Source organism: Stigmatopora argus, chromosome 17 (assembly GCF_051989625.1).
Source record: "Stigmatopora argus isolate UIUO_Sarg chromosome 17, RoL_Sarg_1.0, whole genome shotgun sequence".
Taxonomy (NCBI): domain Eukaryota; kingdom Metazoa; phylum Chordata; class Actinopteri; order Syngnathiformes; family Syngnathidae; genus Stigmatopora; species Stigmatopora argus.
In genome coordinates this window covers 2,235,764-2,257,902 of record NC_135403.1, presented here as the reverse complement: position 1 = coordinate 2,257,902, position 22,139 = coordinate 2,235,764, and the positions used below count along the sequence as shown (strand labels likewise).

The window sequence follows — 22,139 nt, the reverse complement described above, 5'->3', positions numbered from 1 at the left end:
TAAATAGGCATTAACAGTGGACAATCCAACAAGAACAGGCAAATACAAACCAACACACCTGAAACAAATAATTAGGATCGTTATCAAGCTTCTGGACAGCTTTCTGATGAGTTGATCATTTGATTCAGGTGTGTCCGTGGAGGGAGACATGGAATAAAGATTGGATAGGGTCCCTCAAGGACCGGAGTTGGACACGCCTGGTTTAGACAGACAGACACCGTTGACAATTAGAAACACCGGGGTGACATGAGAGGCAGTGAGCAGGAGAAACACCGCAGGTGAACTCAATGGCCAAACACAAGTGCAGGTCACAAAGGGGAAAAAATCCCAAACACCAGAACCAGCAGACCTGCCAACTTGCGTCGAGCCCCTTTCAGGAGTACCCTTGTCCCATTTCTGGAGCTTTTCCAGAGTGAATGCGATTAATGCAAAATGGATAAATGTAAAAAAAAAAAAAGTAGGACAATTTAAATCAAATTGTTATTATCATGTTATTACATGAATTAAAATGTTGTGTTTTTTCAAACTATTAAAAAGTACAGCATAATGAAAATAAGTTTATCTTTGTGTTTGGATCCTTCTATGTGCATTTTACAGTCAGTAATTCCACTGTGTCACACATGCATGTTGTGCAATGTGCAAATGTCGGTACTTTTGGAGACGGCTTCAACATGGGATATTTCGTCGAATACGGACCAATAAACTTCTCCCGAGTGTCTGGGTTTCTTGTAAGAAGTTTCATCCAAATTGCCATCCATTTTGCGCTTAATCCGAGCAGGCATATTGATGAGACTTACCAGTGCTGTGTACGCCTCTTCCTTAAAAACAACCCCAAAAATCAGGGGTCACCAAACTACAGCCTGCGGGCCGGATACGGCCCGTCAGCACATTTGGCCCGGCCCTCTGAACAATACCAGAGATGCTATTGGATTTACTTCATATTTGGCCTCCAGAAAAAAAATCCTAGGCCCCGCCCTGTCAAAGAGAGAATGGAATGATGGCAAAAAAGTTAGGTAAGAGACAAATTGATTCAGAATGCAGGGTATTTAACCTGGAGTGGACAAACGATTATTTTTTTGTTCAATGCAAAGAAAAGGCTGTTTGTCTCATCTGTCAAGAGACGGTTGCGGTATTCAAAGAATACAATCTTTGCCGACACTATGAATCCCGTCACAAAGACAAGTACGATAGCTTGCAAGGCCAAATACGAGCAGACAAACTCTCAAAGCGAAAAAGCTGACTACCATCTCAGCAGAATACATTTGTACGCCAAGCTCAGCTGAACCAGGCATCCGTTCGGGCCAGCTTTCGGGTTGCTAAACTGATAGCAAGCAGCGGTAAGCCTTTCACTGACGGAGAGTTTGTTAAGAAATGTATGGATGCTGTCGCGGAGGTGTGTCCCGAGAAGAAAGATGCATTTAATGCCGTAAGTCTGTCGGCGAGTACAATGACCAGATGCGTTGAAGAAATCGGGAGTAATGTATATGCCCAGCTGCAGCAGAAGACGAAAGAATTTGACTTTTTTTCATTAGCACTGGATGAAAGCACGGACGTGCAAGACACGGCGCAACTGCTCATTTTTATTCGTGGAGTTAGCGCAAACTTTGAGATATGCGAGGATCTGGCAGCCCTCCAAAGTCTCAAAGGGACTACAATGGGAGAGGATATTTTTGACAAAGTGTGCCAAACAATGGAGAAGTTGGACCTGGACTGGTCAAAGCTAGCTAGCATCACGACTGACGGGGATCCTAGCATGGTGGGCGAAACTCGCGGTCTAATGGGACGCATGAACCGGGAGTTGGAAAAAAGGGATCTCACCGCCCCACTACGAGTCCACTGCCTAATTCACCAGCAAGCACTGTGCTGCAAAGTGTTGACGTGAGAGAGATTCTGCTCTGACAACTGAGCTGAACTTTTATCTGTTAAGATTGTGCTTGGCACAACAGAAAATTAATGTTCCATGGCTTTTTTTCTATGAAGAACCCAGAGGGAGTTATTTAGTTATTATTTATTTCATAAATAGTGTTATTTATTTCCTGTTTTTTCTGTGAAGAACTCAGAGAGGGTTATTTAGTTATTATTTATTTCATTAATAGTGTTATGATTTGTTTCCTGACTTTTTTTCTGTAAAGAACCTGGAAAGGGTTATTTGGTTATGTGTGGCTTTCTGGAAAACAATAAATTTTTTAAGCTCCCCTACGATCGTCACACTTTTTCTGTTACAAACTGACACCGGCCCCCCATCAGAGAAGGGAAAGGTTATGTGGCCCTCACAGTAAAAAGTTTGGGGACCCCTGCTCTACAGTCATACCTCGACTTACAAGATTGGTTCCAGAACCTTTTTCATAAGTTGAAAATTTCATACAAAGAGCAGTACTTTATATGTAACTACTCTAATTCGTCCCACGGTCTCCACAAAACTCCCAACTAAACCCTTAAACATTTATCAAAGTGTCCCAATTTTGTATGAAAAAGTGTAAAGACACAAAAATGAGAGAAAATGATTATAAAATTATTTAAAATGAATAAACATGCAAAATCTATCAATCTACAGAAATAGTTTGGTCAGATCTGATCTACATTCTCATTTTGGCCACAGAATGTTTTATACTGTATAATGTGTTTAGTTCATATGTAATTTCAACGTTTTCCTAATTATTCAAATGTTAATCATACTTTTTCTTGATAGCTTTTACATTTTCACACTGTTGCCACTAAGCATTAATATTTACTACATTACTGATTGTAGTTTTTTGTGTGGCTTTCATTTAATTAATGACAAGAATTTATGGTGCAGGATAGTTTCTCAACCTTTATTGAGTCAAAGATTCCATTTTACATTAGAAAAATATTGTCAGCAGTGACTGCCCACTGGTGGCACACTGACTAAAATACATGTTGCACATTAGGATTAGCCTTGAAAACATCTCAATATTATATCAGTATTGTTTTTGAAAAAAAAAAAATCAGCATTTGTTGTCAACACATTAAACACACTTAGATGGAAGGTTGAGAACATAAAACACAATAACAGGAATGAGAGAACTGAAGGGATCAGGAGACTTCAGAGCAGTCATTCTGGAGTCAAGATTGCAGCATGGTCACAGTTTTTGGCGTCGGTCATTTGGATGGAACTAGACGTATTTCACCTTGGGAGGTGTATAGTGAATTCTGCACCGTTCATTAAAAACCTGAAATAGATATTGAAAAGGTATTTTTGAAAGTATATACAGTGGAGAAAAAAAGTATTTATCGACTGCTGCTACATCCCAAGTGCGGAGCTTGTTCGCTAATACGAGAGGAGTACTACTTCCCGGGCAAGTTGGCAAGTGGTCCTGCGTCATCCTATTGTGAGGACATTTGTGTGCATCATTTTCAGAATATTTTGAAGGGAAGACAAAAGCAAACAACCCTCGATAGGTTGCATCTGAAAGTCAGGGTGGAGGCGGGACAAATAGAGACAACGAAGAAAGTTATAAAATTTAAAACAAAATTAAAATTAAGTTTAGTGTAAAGTTAGATTAAATTTATTTATGAGTGTGTCTGTATCGTAGTTATTTGTTACTTTGTTAATAGATGGGGAATTAAAACAAATAAAAATGTTTTTCCAATCCAATATCTTGTTTTTGGTGTTTTTTCAGAGGGTTGGAACCAATTAATTTGTTTTTAGTTCATTTCTATGGGAAATGTCCATTTGAGTTTGGAGTAAATCGACATATGAGCTCAGTCCCGGAACGCATTAAGCTCATATCTCGAGGTACCACTGTATTTGGAAATTCAATAAATTAGTTGTGATTTTTTTTAAAAATCATCTTCAATGTCAAATTCGATTTCCCATGGAAATTGAGCGGTGTGTTTTCTTAACCACACCTAAACCAGCAGAGCATTTGCACTCGTAGCCACTTTATTTGTTTGATGGGTAAGTTTTTTAATTTGGAAACCAGACTTTTATTTTTTATTTTAAAGACACATTTTGCTCTCTGCACTTTAAACAGAACCTTGAGACTATGACGGAGCATGTGTATTTATACGGAGACATGATTACACACAGGTCGATTCTATTGATCATCAACAGTCAACATTGGGCCATTATGAGATCCTTACTGAACTTCTGGAGTTTGCTGCTCTGAAAGTAAAGGGGCCGAATAATATTGCACGCCCCACTTTTCAGTTTTTTATTAGTTTAAAATATCTAATAATTTTATTCCACATCAAGATAGTGTCCCACTTGTTGATTCTTGTCAATTTAAAAAAATATATATCTTTTTTAAGCCTGAAAGGTGACAAAAGGTTACATTTCTAGGGGAACAAAAACTTTCGCACAGCATTGTACTATGTAAATTCTCTAATTCGTTCCACGGTCCTCCAAAAAAACAACAAACTGAACCATTTAAAAATGATTAATGTGTCCAAATTTTGGATGGAAGAAGTGCGAAACACGCAAAAATGAGAGCGAATGATTTAAAATGAATCCAGTAATTTCTCAAATATTGCGTTTAATGTGGACCAGACATGGCCGCGATAAACAAAAAAACGCGAAATAGATCACCCACATTATAACTACCACAATACATGTTTTTGCGCCTATACAGATATAAAAGTACACAAGAACAATTATAGAAAAGGGTATATTTATTAAATATTACAGCTAAAAGCATGTCAAAAGACTTATGTATTCATATCTAAATATAATGTATATGTAAAAATGTAAATAATTTAAATACTGTACTTGCAGTGAAAGAGCCTTCTGCTTGATACAAATCCCCCAAAACAGTGTAATGGGAGTTTTAATCAAAATCTTTTGTCTTCTTGTGGCCATGGGTCCAATGTCTGAGTTTTTAGGGATTATTGTACTCGGGTCAGGTACCAAAACTACTTAAAAAACACCATTGTCTGTTATAAACAAATCTGTCAAAACATAGGGAGCAACATGAGGAACAACTTGTTGATTAAAGCTGGCTTTACCGTAAAGCAGGCAGCAACATTCCCACACATGATCATGAGCTACAGGTAGCTACGTTCAGTTAATCTTTGAATAAAATTGTCCTGGAAGGCATCCGCTTCCAGAAAACGTATGCCCGTTCCGACCGGGGCTGGGTTGCAGGGCAGACGTCTCTCACTGCTGGCATGCACCGCGGCTCCATACGCCACCGTACTACCGGGCGAGAAATTAAACTTCCACCACGTTGCTTTGCCTCGACGTCCCACCATCATTCACCGGCCATAGTGCTCTGTTTTCGGACAAGGCTGATTCCATTTGACGTAATGTCGCGCTGGGCTCTCATTTCTAAAAATAATAATAATAATAAAAATTAAAAAATCCCCCTTCACTGGTGCTCTCTGCCGTCCAATTCGTCGAGCTAGTTTTATTTTCAAATAAGCTACAACTTAAATTTTCTAATAAGCAACAACTTAAACGGAATCTCAACTTCTATCTTGTTCCGCCTCAATGTCCCGCCATGCTCGTCAAACTTGTTGATTATTCAAGGCATCCAGCATAATCCCCACACATGCGATCTGTGTGAAGCCTGGCATTCTCAGTTTGCTTCCTCTTACAAAATACTTGTGGCTGCCTGTTGCCTGGGGCAAACCTCGTTCGCCGCCGAAGCTCTGGCTGATGCCGGAGTTTTCGGCGCGCCCTTTCTTTTTCTGTGGTATATTTGCTTCTTCGTTGATGCTTAGAACCAACTATTTCAGCGCAGAACCGGTTGCAAATGTTTTTATTTTATTTATTTATTTATTTTTAATTAGCAGAAAAAATCTACAAAGCAGTGAATTCACAATAAGTGAGGCTGCGATATTTGAGGGAAGAGGGAAGACTCAAGCATGCAAAAATATTTTCTATTCATGCAGGAGTACAGTGCAGTGTAAGGAGGAAGTTAGGGTTGTTGAATGTTTGGGTTATTAGTCTTACATTATTATATATTTGCTCGCAATGAAGAACGCTTTGCTTTACTTAGCTTATTTACGTTAGAAACGTTATTATAGTACATCTGCTTGCAACAAAGTAAATGCTTTGCTCCTTACTTAGACCAAACAACAGGAAGGTCGAATCCTCTTGGACTGGTGGAATGTGGAGAAGAACCTTCGGCTCTACATGACCTTCATTTTTTTTGAGAGCTAAGACGTCTTTTGAAACTTGGGTCCTTGACTATTTGACGTCTCACTCCTGTTTCCCACCCCTCCCTTGAGAGCTGAGACGTCCATTGTAACTCGGGTCCTTGAAGCTAATAAACAAGGAAAAGATGCGCGAGACGCCAGAACGAACCTGGGCAGAGACCTGAAAGGTTCGATTCTCTCTTGCAAGAAAACCCAGAAGATTGTCTTGTCTCTTTATTTGTGCGTGCATTTGGGAATACCTATTGGTGAACCTATCAGATGTTGTTAGGTGGGTTACGGCTGGCCTGTATCCCCTTGCAATATCAGTCACACGCACGGCACTTTCCAAGTTCCCATCTCGCACATCACCTGTGGAGAAAGACTATGTCGAGCCAATTCCAGCTTTATTTGGATTTTGAGTCGCCAATGAAAATGCCTCCTAAGCGTCCTGGCATCCAACGAGCTCAGGAAAAAACGAGTCAATTTGAATATGCTAAAGGCTGTAGCGCGCTATTGTGGCATAAATGAATCAATCTACCGTGCGTTTTACCAAGAAAGAAGGGAACATTCGGAAGATGGCCACAATTTTTTTTTTCAAGATGGCGCCGTCAGGCGGCAGCCAGTTACAGTAGCTCTGTCCGCTCTTATGTTTTTTGTGTGTTTTACAGCCTTTCTATCTTTTTTTAAATACATTTTAATATTTCTTAATACATTCCTTTTTACTTTAATGTTTTTACAACTTTCTTTTTTCTATTAGCTTGGGTTCTTTCTGCTAGTTCTTTTTGGAACCATTCAGCCATGCCTCCGCTGTCATACACATGGGATCAGCTGTGAACAATACGCAGCAGAAAGAGCACCAGCTAGATGCCGCTGGAAATCCAGAGCTGGACAAAAGAGAGAAGAAGCGACGCTTCAGACCAATCAGTCTATCTATTATTATGGGGAAAGTGAGATCTCTCCCCGATAAGCAGGAAGAGCTGCCAGCGCTTACCAGGCCGGAAACGGAGTATCAAGAGTGTTTGTTGTACTCTGTTACTGTTGATTCGTCAGCTCCAGACTACTGAGGGACTGTGCGGATAAGCTTGGCAGAGTGATTCTGCATATTTTCAACCTCGGACTCAGTCTGCAGAAGTTCCCCACCTTGTGGAAGACTTCCTGTGTGTGGTTATAGTTTTATCTAAATGGGAATCATGGGAACAATGGATGATAGGTGGAAAACACAGCGTTACGAAGAGTGGCAGGCAGTGCCGGGATAGTTACGCCACTATTTGCGAATGCATTGTGTCCGCTTGGACTAACGTGTCTGCTTGCACTGTTGTTGGAGTTTTTGCCAAAGCCGGCATCATTTCTGTGAAGCCACATGACAATGTGAGTGACTCTGACAACAAAGAGAGGGAACCCAGCCCGGCGTTTTTGATGAATCATTTGGACAATTGTTCAATTCGGACACAGAAAATTAGGACTTTGATGGATTTGTGGGTGATGATTGATCAAAAAACGTGAGTACATTGTAAAATGGCTAAATAAATTACAACCGAACACAGTTTTGCTTCCGTTGCCTTTTTAAGAACGTGTTTTTAGCGTGTGTCCATATGTTTAAGCTGGTGTATGTTTAAGCTGGTGTATTTTTAAGCTTGTGTATGTTTAAACTGGTGTATGTTTTGCCATGCCTGGCTTCGTGTATTAGTGCGGTGCGCCTTGTGTGTGTGTCAAATACAGAAATAGCACTTGTTACTGAGACTGCGCCTTTAAATGCGGTGCGCCATATAGTGGTGAAAATATGGTAGTTTTCATTTGATACCTTTAGACTTCTATCGTTGACCACTTCCTCGACGCTCAGCTCAGACTGCATGAGCTTTAGCTGGAGAAAAAAGAATGACTTAATAGATGCTTAACGGGACCTGTGGTAGAATAACAGGAAAAAAAGTACTTTGGTCTGCTCCTTCCTGAGCTGCTTGATGAGAGCCATGTTGGCACCATCCTTTGCTCTTCTTTCTCGCAGTTGGCCCACCACCTCGGATGTATGCGTGATGCATGACTTGATAGCTTTGTCCCGGTTGAGATGTGCCTCCATCATCTGCATTGGCAAGGGATTCACATATGAGCCGTTCTGAATTTTACCCTACTATGAAACATAACCAGTCCTGCAAGGGTTTTCCCTGCCACCTAGATGGGTAAAGATACACAAACTGTCTACAGATAAAGCTATTTTGGAGTGACGACACATCGTAATTAGTACTAATAATAGCAACGGCCATGACATGTATACATATATGTATATTTATAATTTAGCAGTATTAGCAAATTTTATTGTCAAAGAATTGTCCAATCAAACAAACTGTTGTCTTTGAATGAGTTAGAAAAGAATTATCCAGTCAAAACCAGTGTCTGAGTGCTTACTTGAAGTTCAGATAGTCCCAGTTCTGAGAGATAGGTAGGGACACTCAGTTTGGAAAAAGGAAATCATGAACAAAAATATTGAAACAAGACAACTGAAAAAAAGTTACACAAACAAAATCAGCAAAAGTGTTGGAGCACTTTGTTTTTAAGTGTGAGGATCAAGTGATTTGCGAAATATGACCTGACTGCGGAAGAACCTCAACGAAAACAAAGTCGAGGAACTAGAACCCATGCATTGAGTTTGCGATATGCAAAATACCAATTGATTATTTTTTTGATTATATTCTATAAGGATTTTATTTCATATTATTATACATTTGCTTGCAACGAAGAACACGCTTGGTCTTGCTAGTAAAGAATGAGTGTATGATTGTGTTGCGTGTGTGGTGACAACCTAAGGAAAACAACATAATGGGGAAATTGATGCCCTGATCCAATACAAGGTTGGTGTATTCACTATAGGTGATGCATATTGACTCTGAAATGGCTAGATCCAACGATAAAGCCGATCATGATAATAACCCAGAACGTCTCGGGTGCAAAGGATTGAAAATTTGTTGGGAACCAGTTCACCTCGAGATTAAAACACCTAAATGTATGGATGACGAAATATGACGTCGATGGTCATCTTGAAAATGGGTGTACCTGCAAGTGAAAGTAAATTCATTGCGAAAGATAAAAAGAAAATAGATAAAGGTAGTTATAAAAAGACAACATTTTGGGTGTTACTAGCAAAAAAGAAGAGTAAGACATTAATTTGTAACACGGTACTGTAATCCCTCAAATATCGCGGCCTCAACTTTCGCAGCTTCACTACATCGCAGACTTTTTTCTGGGGAGTTTTTTCTCAAAATTTTTTAAAGTTCATAAAAATGTGAAAATCCACGCTGAAACTCGCAAGCGGAAGCCATCCCTGTCTTCCGCTTGCTACTAGGAAAATGGCGGAAGACAAACAACTCAGCAGTGAAGAAAAAAATGTTTAAAGTTCATAAAAATGTGAAAATCCACGCTGAAACTCGTAACCAGAAGCCACTTTTGCTACTAGGACTCAGCACTTAAGTAAAAAAACATCTTTTTTATTTATTTGAATTTTTAATAAGGGTGACCTTACTTCGCTGTTTTTTTTAATTATCGGAGCCATGTCTGGTCCACATTAACCGCAATATTCGGGGGACTCCTGTATACTCAAACTTGTATGTCATAGTCCTGTTTCATCATGTATTTTTTTTCTTCTGTCTCCCAGTATTCTCACAGCTGTGATGTAATGTGAATTGTGTATTGGTTGCTATCAAACTGGGCCTTGAGTCTTTTTCCCTATTGTTATTGTTCTCTTTTTTTCATGCTTAAGTCTGTGTGTTAGGGGAAAAGTATGGAAAATTATTGGTCAAAGGAGTGAAATGTATGACGATAAGCATTGTCATATTTTTTTACAAATGTATCTAATCGCGGAATCATTTTTTTAGTTTTGATCATTGTTAATATATTGACATTACTGCAGATAAACCGACACTAAGTGTTGTGTGAGTTGGGTTAGACTATGTTTATGGCTGTGGAATGCGTCCAAGCAGTGGATTGTTTGGCGTCAAGTGGAAGGGCGTTGTGAATTTTTTAAGGTGTATTGATGTTGGTTCAGTGGGTTCATCGTCTGATTTGAGTCTGACTTCGACACAGATTCAGTATAGATGGTCTGTGGAAGTGCCATGTAATAATAATATAATCGGACATAGGCTTTGTCATCATCATTTACTCGACAAAAGCCTAATTGTCATCATACCCAGAAACTGCGCATGACAAAATTGGTAGTGCTTCTCCATAAGGTGCGTTTTCCCGGCAAAAGACCCAAATAAGTGATAATTTCGGACTCGTAATTTGGCATTCTGCCGTGATGGATACATCGCATCACCCCCCGAGCAGATTCACTTTCCTCTCACTGTCTTTCACTTACCTTTTGTCAGCCAGTAGGAGGCAGATCACCGCCCAACGTCTATTCATATTACCTCACCCTGAAGTTATTACGCAGAAAGGATTGGGTGTCGTGGTACCGCAAGTTTAGAGTCCTGATGGATGTGGGGAAAAACTGTCCTTAAGCCGATTTGTCCGTACTTTGTGGGACCTATAGCGTCTGCCAGAGGGCAGCAGCTGGAACAGATTGTGACCAGGGTGGTATGGGTCCCCGATGATGTTCCTGGCACTGCTGAGGTATCGAGGGCTGGCAATGTCTTCCAGTGAAGGCAGAGAGCAGCTGACGATCTTCTGGGCAGTGTTAATCACTTTCTGCATGGCTTTTTTGTCTGCTGCCGTGCTTCCAGCGTACCACACTGTGATGCAGTATGCCAGGATGCTCTCCACAGTGGCTCTATAGAAGGATACCAGAAGTTTGTTCAAGTTGTTCCTCCTGAGTACCCTGAGGAAATGGAGTCGTTTCTGGGCCTTCACTAATGCTGTGTTTGTAGACCAGGAGAGCTTATCCGTGACGAGGACCCCCAGGAATTTAAAGGACTGGACCCTGTCTACACATACTCCATTTATGGGGAGTGGGGCCAGATGTGTGCTGTTTGCGAAAGTCCAGGATTATTTCGTTAGTTTTCGGGTGTTCAGTGTGAGATTGTTCACCGAAGACAGTTTGTTGACCTCATCTCTGTAGGCCGACTCATCCCCTCCTGAGATGAGTCCGACCACAGTGGCGTCATCGGCAAATTTGATGATGGGGTTAGACTGGTGGGTTGGTGTACAGTCGTATGTGTACAGGGAGTACAGAAGAGGACTCAGTGCACAGCCTTGAGGGGAGCCAGTGCTTAGTGTAATGGAGGAAGAGAGGTGGGGACCAAGTCTAACAGTTTGTGGTCTGTTGGTTAAGAAGTTCTTTATCCAGCAGCAGATGGAAGAGGATAGTCAAAGGTGGGAGAGTTTGTTAGTCAGAATGTCCGGTATTATAGTGTTGAAGGCTGAGCTATAGTCAATGAAAAGCATCCTCACGTAATTCCCATGGTGCTCCAGGTGGCTCAGTGCTGTGTGTAGAGCAATGGCGATAGCATCCTCAATGGACCTGTTTGCTTTATAAGCAAACTGGTGAGGGTCAACTGAGGGAGGGATTGTATTCCTGATATGGCGGGCGACCAACTTTTCAAAGCACTTCATGATCACAGGCGCGAGTGCAACAGGCTTATAATCATTCAGGCTGTCAATGGTTGGCTTTTTTTGGACAGGGATAATGGTGGCAGATTTCAGGCAGGATGGAATGATGGATTGTTGCAGGGAACAATTGAAATTTTTTGTGAAAACTCCAGCCGGCTGGTCAGCACAGGCTTTGAGCACATATGTGGACATCATATTTTTGGCTGTCACAACAATGTTAAATTTTGGTCTGAAAGGGCCTGGCGTCCACTTGTGATGTGGACATACATCTTTTTTCTCAGAAACTACATCGTGTAAAAATATGTCTCTTTGTTTTAATACATCAGATCCCAATTAGCCTAAATATCAAAGAGAAAGTAAAAATGCATGCCTTGCAAGAGTTTGGGTCTTGGGAGGTTAACAGCAGTCCATACAGCCTTAAGAGGCTGTAATTCGGCTTTAGAAAACATAATTCTACCAAAACGGCGGTTTGCTTCTTTCTAGAAAAAATAAAATCAAAGCTAGATAAAGGCGGGGTCATTGGTGCGGTCATCATTGATCTCAAAAAGGCATTTGAAACCATCACCTGCCAGATACTGCTGACTAAACTATCTAATTTTAATTTCTCACAAAGCACGCTAAATTGGATTGAATCATACTTACCTGAAATATCAAAGTGCATCAGGATACAAAACACAAAATCTACTTTGAGGAATAACAGTCTTGGGATACTGCAGGGGTCAGTGTTAGGCCCACTGCTAGTCTTTACATAAATGATCTTCCAAGCAGTTGTCCTTCAACTGCCACCAAATAAATGTATGTCGCTGATACCGCCCTATATGTCCACACGAAAGACAAAAAACATACTGCACCGGAACACACATGCAATGACGAGCGTGTATAACTGGCACATAAACATATCTAAGACTGTCTGTATGTTCTTTTCAAAAAGAGCGACAAAAAACAGGAACCCCAATGTTTTCGTCCAAGGAAAAACCATCAATGTAGTCCAAGAACTTAAATACCTAGGAATCACTCTCGAATTGCCTTCATATTACAGATAAAAAAAATCACGTTAAATAAAATAAATTTGTCCAATTTTAGATTCATTAGAATAATCTAACACCTGAGTTAGCAAAATTATATTTTGACACAATAGTCATATCACACATGACTTACTGCCTAACAAGTCGGTCATCGGCCTGCAAAACAACACTAAAACCAATTGAAACCATTTTTAAGCAAGCTTTGAAAGCACTGGACAGAAAGCCAAAAACGCACCACCACTGTCAGATATTTAAGAAAAATGCCTGACCTGGCAGAATACTGTTAAACATGTAGACGCCAACTTAGTTTACAAAATCTTCCAACACAAAGCCCCTCCTCCACTGCAAGATTTTGTACAAAAAAAATCCAACACATCAACAAGGGCTGGCTCTAGAGGTGACTGTGTAGTTCCCTTCAAAAAGAGTGCTTTCAGCCAAAGCACCTTCTCTCTCCGCGCCGCACTTACCTGGAACTCAATACCAATTAACATACGTGAACTCCCTTCTCTGAACCTCTTCACCAATCATCTTAAAACCTGGCTGTTAGACAGACAAAATTGCGATCAGGACGCTGTCTAAAATTGTACTATGTGTGTGTGCATGTGTCTACTCTAGTGTATGTCATAATTTATTTTGTAACTACACAAGGGACTAAAGATGGAAATTAGCCCCCGGCTACAATCTTACGTATTAACATATGTTCATTAACATTAATAATCATAAATGCATTAATGTAAAAATATGTTCATGATTATGTGCTGGCCCTTATCAAATGAATCAAACTCAAAGTAAATTTTGTTTAGCTTTTTATCTGTTTATCTTATCTCTATTTTGAAATAAATGACCGTATCGGCCGCATTGTCTTGCGTTATGGCGTTTCGTCTTTGTCACCTTGCAGTTTCGTGCATGTCAAGTCTAATTTGTGCACATATAAGCCGTACCCTTGATTCAGTCATCATTTTTTGTTACAAATAAGGCTTATATGCGAGAAAATACAATATACAGTCGTACCTCTACTTACGAAATTAATTGGTTCCAGAACTTTTTTCGTAACTTGAAAATTTCGTAAATAGAGCGGTATTTAATATGTAAATTCTCTAATTCGTCCCACGGATCACACACAATTACCTACTAAACCCTTTAAAATTGGTCAGTGTCCCAATTTTGTATGAAAGATGTGAGGCAACACACAAAAATGAGAGAAAATTATAAGTAAATGATTTATTAATGTCTTAAAATGAATGAAGCATACAAAATCTAGCCGCATTGAAATAAGAGGACGCTAACGATATGCAACAGAGAGATAGCACACAACCACTGTCATGTCTTGTTTTGGGTGGATGTGTGTGTGTGTGTGTTTGCTTTTCGCCTCGTGTCCCTGCGAGAGCCACGGAGCGAGGGAAACCCTGTGGGTCCGGGACGCAAGAGGCGAAAAGCAAACACAAACACACACACATCCACCCAAAACCCTAACAAGACATGAAAACCATACGAACACATGAAAACACAACTTTAAGAATTCGAACAACAACATGAACAACATTAATCAACAAACAACAAACAATGTTTTATGATTTATTTGGAATAAAAAATGTCACCCATTTTATTGGTCACTACTGGTTCTTAGCTGTTTGGATCTCACTTGCCCTTCTGCCATGCGGGTTGACGGATGTTTTGAAAAAAAAAAAACTTCCAAAGAAGATTGCCTTTGGCGACTTTTAATAATGTTTCTGTAATGCAACAGACAAACGTCGTCAAAGTGGGCGATCGCACTGTGAAATAATCTTAAAAGTAATCAAAGAATGTTTCAATCTATGACATAACCTTCAATCCGTGTCATGGCCATGTCATAGAGACCTTCCATCCATATCACAACCATCGGTGTCAGAACCATGCATCTATGTAATAGGGTATGTCCTTTGTTTATATGTAGCCTTTAACATCATCAGTGTCACCACCATCATCGGTGTCACTCTCCTGCTGCATCTTTGTCATAGAGCCATGCATCTTTGTAATAGGGTATGTCCTTTGTTTATATGTAGCCTTTAACATCATCAGTGTCACCACCATCGTCGGTGTCACTGTCCTGCTGCATCTTTGTCATGGAGCCATGCATCTTTGTAATAGGGAATTTGTATGTCCCTTGTCATAGAGAATTTGTATGTCACGAAATCTTACCCTAATTAAATAGTTGCTGTAGAAGTAGAGTCGTCAGACCCAACACCTCCGTACTCTACTTCTGCAGAAGCTTCAAAATCTCACTCATCTGTCTTGGCGTGCTTTACTTGTGTTCCACCTTGTGAATGTTCATAGTGGACCGGACATTTTGGTGCCGAAAATCCCGGGATTCAAGATCTGTGTCATCGGGACGACGGGGAATTAAGAGGCCAAGAATTTGACGTCAGCCATCCCCCATTGAGGGAAGGGGCCATTAGGGATTGGTCTCCCGTTGCCCCGAGGTCGAGTGACGAATCTCATCGAACCAGGGCAAGCACCTAAGACGGTAAGGCACTGGTTAAAACTAATTTGTAAAAAACAATCTAGTATAAGTCCCCGTTTCCCTGTGTCGGGGAAACGTCCCTGTGTGTCGGGGAAATAGTTGCGTATACCGTTCCCTGTGTGTCGGGGAAGCGTTCTCTGTTGGTTGGAGAAAAACGTAAAGGTACACAGCAGGATCGTGGCTGTGTGTCGGCCTGTCTCTGAGAAAGTCTATTAAAAGTTTGTGGTCTGGGACCAACTTACGTAGAACATAATAGTTTGTGGTCTGGGACCAACATACGTAGAACATAAAAGTTTGTGGTCTGGGACCAACGTACGTAGAACATTATAGTTGTGGTCTGGGACCAACGTAGGTAGAACAAGCCTTTCCGGACGATCTCAGTGAAGAGGGGGGTCGCAACCCCTGTTAGGGACTTTGAAGATTATGTTAAAATAGAGTAAAAGTAAAGAAATACCGTGCCGAGAGAGCGAGCAAAACAGAGCTCAATATAAGAAAAATATAATAATATTTGATAGCATGCGCAATCCTCATACGGGGAAATAGATAAAACCAGGAGGTGCGTTGCGACGCACTTATAAAACTTGACGATTGCCGCGCAAAATAAGAAAATAAATGACTAAAGAGGCTACTTGGGCGGATAAATAAGATAACAAAATAAGTATTAAAGAGATAATAAATTAAGACGGGACGTCCCTAAAGAGAAATATAGCTGGTTAGAAAAAACAAAGGATGAGAAAATTGACAATATTATGACATAGGTTATTTTCTCTAATTTATTTATTGTAGATTTTAATTGTTTTAATAGTGAGCTACAGAAAATGGCTCTTATCTTGAGTAAACAAAACGGATGAGAAATTCAATAGAAATTCACCTAGCACAATTTAGCTATTTTAGCAAAATGAGTGATTTGCGATTTAGACTTAAGTATTAAGAATAATTTAGAATATTAATGATGTCAAACATGAAGATAACAACTCAAAAATGGCATTCATCCAAATTATTAATGATATCAAACATGAAGACAATGGAGAAATAGCATTTATCCAAATTATTAGGTAAATTGTACCTGGCAGGTTTAGATAAAATAATTAATTTAGGATAGGCATGATTTCCCTAGGATGAAATAAGCATGAAATGTCTTAAGTGCACGGAAGATATTTTATTGTTTTGCCCTGAACAGGTGAAATATGCTTTAGCCTGAGTCATATTAATGACTATTAGAATATCACGGATTGCATTATCATCAAACAATTGATGTCAACCAAATGACGTTAACCTATTTCTTTTGAGAATGATTATTGGTGATAGGACAGCAATAGGTGGAGAGCTGCCAAGAAGCCCTACTGGGGATGGGGGTCTTCACCAGTGATGAAAATTTGCAGTCCACTGATGTCTGATTATGAGTGTGAGCGTGAATGGTTGTCTGTCTTTTTGTGTTTTTGATTGGCTGGCCACCAAGATATAATCAATTGATCAGATATCAAGGTGGAAAAGGATTTGGAAACTTGGAATCGATTTCTCAAATCGCCAATAAGCCCTTTTAGGGATGGCAATGACAAATTATGGAAAAAATAGATTTCGCCAAATTAAATTTTTGATGAAAATGCAGCAGCAGTACCCCAAATGTTAAACTTGAAGCGGAGGAACACATCTGCTATGCGAAATGCGGAATTTGAGAGCACTGAGATGGAATAACAAAGACAGTGCATGATGTGGAATTCCAAAGAACCATTGATTTATAGTGATAATGGCACCCAAATTGTGTTAACAAAATAATTGACGGGATTGGCTAAAGGTTCCATGTTTTGTTATGAAATCACTGCACATACATAACGAGTTCAAATCCTATTTGGTAGACCATATAAATCGCCATTATTCACTACACGATTGGAACTGGCCATACCAAGCTCTGCTGACCAACCAGCAGACCTGAAAATAGCTGGAAAGGAGGATGCGGATCCACCTTTGCACTGTAAGAAGGTCCTCTCAGTTGAAACGTTTGAGGAGACAGGTAAGATAAGCTTTTTGACATGATCAGACGTAATGGCAAGCACTCCAATATTGATTGGAGAGATTATTGCTCGGGGAGCAATGCAAAAGATTATTGCTCAAGGATCAATGCCATAAACCATAGGGAACTTTTTGTATTGGTTTTGTTGTCTCCATAAAAAAGGGGTAAAAGCGTTTCAATTGAGACTAAACCTTTTTACAGAGAGTAAATGATCAGAAAGAAAAGAGAAACTACAATGGATAGAAATGTAACTAGATTTTAATTTCATGCCTGACTATTGAAAAATATTGATTAAAAAAGTTTTATAGGAGATGATAGACAAACTCCAAAGACAATGGAATGTTACATTTGATAAAAAAGACTACTAGATTGGGATATTTTGAATTTCAAACAACTGAGTTTAATATGCAACGCGATACACATTATTGAATGAATTGGCACTTGCTTAGTATGCATTTTATAAGTAATGAGTTTTAATTGCTCTAAAGGACACAGTTATGCTAAAAATATTAACCTTAACAAAAAAGGGGTGGTTACATTTTAGTGGGTTCAATTCTTTTCAGAATTATAAATGTGTACATTTGTTTCTGGATATTAATTGATTTGAATGTAACTGTTGCAGAGAGCCTGTATGCAAATGTGAGGCACATACTAGAGGCATCGACAGAATTAGTAGAGGAAATGCCAGAGCAGATACTGCAGCTAAAGAAGCAGCGCAAACACTTACTGCACAGTATACACAACAACAACAACTGAGCTGATCTCAAAAACAGTATTAATTGATATGCAAAACATTGCACCACAGAAGGAAAAGATACATTAATACATAAAGGCACAGAACAGTCTGCAGACAACCTGTACACAGCTAAAGGCCTACCGTGCCTACCAAATATTCCAAAATTGAGTCATGGGAGGGGCCATGTCTCAACAGGGCGATGATGGACATGGTACAGCGGGTGTTCTATGTCCCAGAGGTCTAAAATCCTACTTTATTTTTATTTGTAGGAACTGTTTAATTTGTTGCAGACATAACCTCAGGCCCAAACGAGGGCAGCGTCCAAAAGGAGGTGGTGAAGCCAGGTGACCAGATCCTGATCCGAGTCATAAAAAGGAAGTCCTGGTCCTCACCACGCTAGGAAGGCCCATTCGTGGTTCAACTCACCACCCTCACAGCAGTAAAGATCGCTGAAAGGTCGACGTGGATTCACCAATCCCAGCTCAAGGTAGTTCGAGACATAGGTGGCTCTTCTGAGAAGACTGAAAGTCGGACGGTTCCCAAACCTTTGTCCGTGAAAAACTCATCTGACGTCTACTCACCTGCCACGACCATCTCTCTCCTAACCTTGACCTCCTTTAGATTTTACACCCCCACACAGAAGCCAAAATGAATGCTGTCGCCACCCTCATCACCATGACTGTACTGTCAGTGGCAGCCTGGGTGTGGCTGAATGCCTCGCCCACAGAGATCCGAGCTACAAAACGGGATGGTTCCAAAGTCGTGCCACAGAGAAAGACGAAGTGGTATGAGAAAAAAAATCCAAAGAACTCTTATGAAGGAAATATGTGGTATAATTTCATGGTGTTTCAGAAGGAACTGGCTTGTGTGAATGAAAGTTGTTATGCGTGCAGTCGTATACCTATTTCCAAAGGTGCCCCACCAGTGTATGCCAAACCAATTGACCCCTATGCCAAAGAGACCGACACACCTCCAAGGTATCCCGACATACTGAATTCACAATCCAAAGGCGGTGTACTTAAAAGTATAGTGCACCAGGTAAATTCCACAGCACCACACATGATAGGTAGAAATTACACAAGATACCTACGCCATTATTGGACCAATCTAGCTATGTTAGACAACATCCCATACCCACGTAATTTTAAGGCCGTGTGTTTCGCTAACAACATACCATTCGGGGGCTACACTGAGCCGGTAGGAGAAGTCCCCATGCAGTACTGTAGACAGGTATTTACCCCATGCACGAGAGACACCACTGACAAAACCCGGTTCAATACCATAGAAGCGCCCCTGGGTGCCACATGCAGGGACTATTACACTCTGCCTGATGTGATGGGCACTCTTGCTCAAGATGATGGGTATTGGCTGTGTGGATATACAGTGTTTTTTAACTTGCCCATAGCTTGGATAGGTTGTTGTGCGATGGTGCAGATGGTCCAAGATGCATTCCTTTTCAGAGGAGTGAAAATAAAAGTGGAAAGAGGAAAAAGATCAGTGCAAGTCAGACCACACGATTCAACCTGGGGCACTGATGTTCCTAGTGACCATAAATTGTGGTCGACCCCCCAGAAAATCATACTTTCACTACTTCCCCAACTTGGAGTGGGTAAAGTTATGCTCCGTGTAGAGACACTGAACTATTGTATGGGACTGTTCATTAATCAAACTGTCAAGGCCCTACGAGGTATATCAGATGAATTAAAAGCACTTAGGGAAATTGAGTTTGTATTCTAAACCCGGAGAGGAGGGATACAAATTTATGTGATTATTAAAAATTCTTTTAGTTACTACAGGGGGGAAATGTGAAATAATCTTAAAAGTAATCAAATAATGTTTCAATCTATGACATAACCTTCAATCCGTGTCACGGCAATGTCATAGAGACCTTCCATCCATATCACAACCATCGGTGTCAGAACCATGCATCTTTGTAATAGGGTATGTCCTTTGTTTATATGTAGCCTTTAACATCATCAATGTCACCACCATCATCGGTGTCACTCTCCTGCTGCATCTTTGTCATAGAGCCATGCATCTTTGTAATAGGGAATTTGAATGTCCCTTGTCATAGAGAATTTGTATGTCACAAAATCTTGCCCTAATTAAATAGTTGCTGTAGAAGTAGAGTCGTCGGACCCACCACCTCGGTACTCTACTTCTGCAGAAGCTTCAAAATCTCACTCATCTGTCTTGGCGTGCTTTACTTGTGTTCGACCTTGTGAATGTTCATAGTGGACCGGACATTTTGGTGCCGAAAATCCCGGGATTCAAGATCTGTGTCATCGGGACGACGGGGAATTAAGAGGCCAAGAATTTGACGTCAGCCATCCCCCATTGAGGGAAGGGGCCATTAGGGATTGGTCTCCCGTTGCCCCGAGGTCGAGTGACGAATCTCATCGAACCAGGACAAGCACCTAAGACGGTAACGCACTGGTTAAAACTAATTTGTAAAAAACCGGACACGCACGACTCGTGAACACTTTACGGATGCGTTTTGTTTTCTACGAAGACAGAAAGCTTGTGAAATTTCTCCAGCCTTTCTTTGATTTTTGCTGTTGCAATGCTCGCTGCTTCCTCCTCGTCTGCCTTCTAGTTGTAGTCCCCCATATTGTCGAATGTTCATTATGAGTTATTATGCTATTGCTGTGTCAAGAAAATACTAATACTTTAACCTTGGAGAAAATAGGAGAAAAAAACTATTGTTTATTCATGTTGGGAGTGAATTGAGTTGTTAGAAAGCTGATTGGTAATCTATTAATAAAGTTTGGCTGACCTATCTGAATGTTTTGTTGACATTCCCTTTAGCACAGCACCATCTAGTGGTAATGCAGTGTTGCGCCCTTAAAAGCGGTGCGTCCTGTATGTGTCAAATACAGAAATATCACTCATTATTGACACTGCGCCTTTAAATGTGATGCGCCATATAGTCGTGAAAATACGGTAATTGGTGACATTTCAAACATGATACCTCACTGGGGGAGGCATTTGCAAACAGAGCAAAACTTCAAGGAATTTATGACAGATAAGCTGTGTGATAAGCCTAAAGCTCACAGTTACCGGCTAAGAGCGCGCCTGCGTTGAACATTTCAGAATAAGAGCAACACATGGTCTGCAGGAATTGCAGGGTTCAGTGGTTACTGTCGCAATCAGTTAAAAAAATTGATTGGTGAATGATTGCTTAATTTGGCTTCAAAATTGGGAACAGATCAAGATACTAGTCATTTTTGACCAATTTGTTGATTTCAAATGGTTGAGGGTACTCAGGAGGAACAACTTGGACACTAAGCTTCTGGTAACCTTCTATAGAGCCACTGTGGAGAGCATCCTGGCATACTGCATTACAGTGTGGTACGCTGGAAGCACGGCAGCAGACAAAAAGGCCATGCAGAGAGTGATCAACACCCCCCAGAAGATCATCGGCTGCTCTCTGCCCTCACTGGATGATATTGCCAGCCCTTGCTACCTCAGCAGAGCCGGCAACATTGTCAGGGACCCATTCCACCCTGGTCATATCCTGTTCCAACTGCTGCCCTCTGGCAGATGCTACAGGTCTCACAAAGCACGGACAAATAGACTTAAGGACCGTTTTTTCCCCACAGCCATCAGGACTCTGAACTTGCATTAGCACGACACACAATCGCTTCTGTGCAATAACTTTGGGGTGTGCAATAACAATGTGCAATATCTTAGATTGTGCAATATTTTAGAATTTACCTTGCCAGGATGTGACTTTTTATATTTTTATATTACTTATTTATTATTTTTATTTTTATTGGTTAAACGCACTTTGTGGAGTAGCACCACCAATTTCGTTATACGCAGGTGTGTATAATGACAATAAAGGCTTTTGATTTGATAGTAGCTGGCTGGTTTGGATAAATTAATTGATTTTAAAATAGGTATAGTTTCCCTTGGCCTTGGGAGAAATTGAGTGTTTTCAGTGCACGGAAGACATTCCCTGTTCTGTCCTAGGTGGGTGAAATATGCTTTGTCATACGTCATATTGATGACTGTTAGGATATTTACGGATTGGATAAAGAATTAAACAATTAATATCAACTAGATGAGTTTGCTTTCTTTAGCTTTAAAAGGCATACAAATTGAGAGAAGTTAGGCTTAAAACTATAAGGCTGGGCAGTGCAATTACAGGGTTTAATCAACTAAATGTTAGAGTATAAATGTATCGATTGGCAAAGACAATCTTAAGAAAAAATTGACAATTCAAAGACG

General features: G+C 40.4%; 1 protein-coding gene and 1 long non-coding RNA gene across 5 annotated transcripts in view; one reads left to right on the top strand and one right to left on the bottom strand.

The window, feature by feature from the left end:
• Nucleotides 1-2,799: 2,799 nt before the first annotated feature.
• The window catches only part of mix23 (mitochondrial matrix import factor 23), a 28,351-nt gene continuing 9,011 nt past the window's right edge, over nucleotides 2,800-22,139 (bottom strand). For 2 of the 3 annotated variants that reach the window (XM_077624868.1, XM_077624871.1), the window contains exons 3-5: nucleotides 8,030-8,176; nucleotides 7,901-7,960; nucleotides 2,800-3,191 (exon numbers count right to left, since the gene is read on the bottom strand). In XM_077624868.1, the coding sequence (XP_077480994.1) occupies nucleotides 3,135-3,191; nucleotides 7,901-7,960; nucleotides 8,030-8,176 (264 nt within the window). In that variant the 3' untranslated portion in view covers nucleotides 2,800-3,134. The other variant, XM_077624872.1, reaches the window with a different exon arrangement.
• Nucleotides 6,331-21,183, top strand: LOC144092093 (uncharacterized). 2 transcript variants are annotated; one of them, XR_013305975.1, is made up of 3 exons: nucleotides 6,331-7,598; nucleotides 14,973-15,162; nucleotides 18,176-21,183. It is a non-coding gene; the product is annotated as an uncharacterized LOC144092093 (long non-coding RNA). The 2 variants fall into 2 exon arrangements; XR_013305976.1 differs by having other exon boundaries at nucleotides 6,332-7,598; nucleotides 18,197-21,183.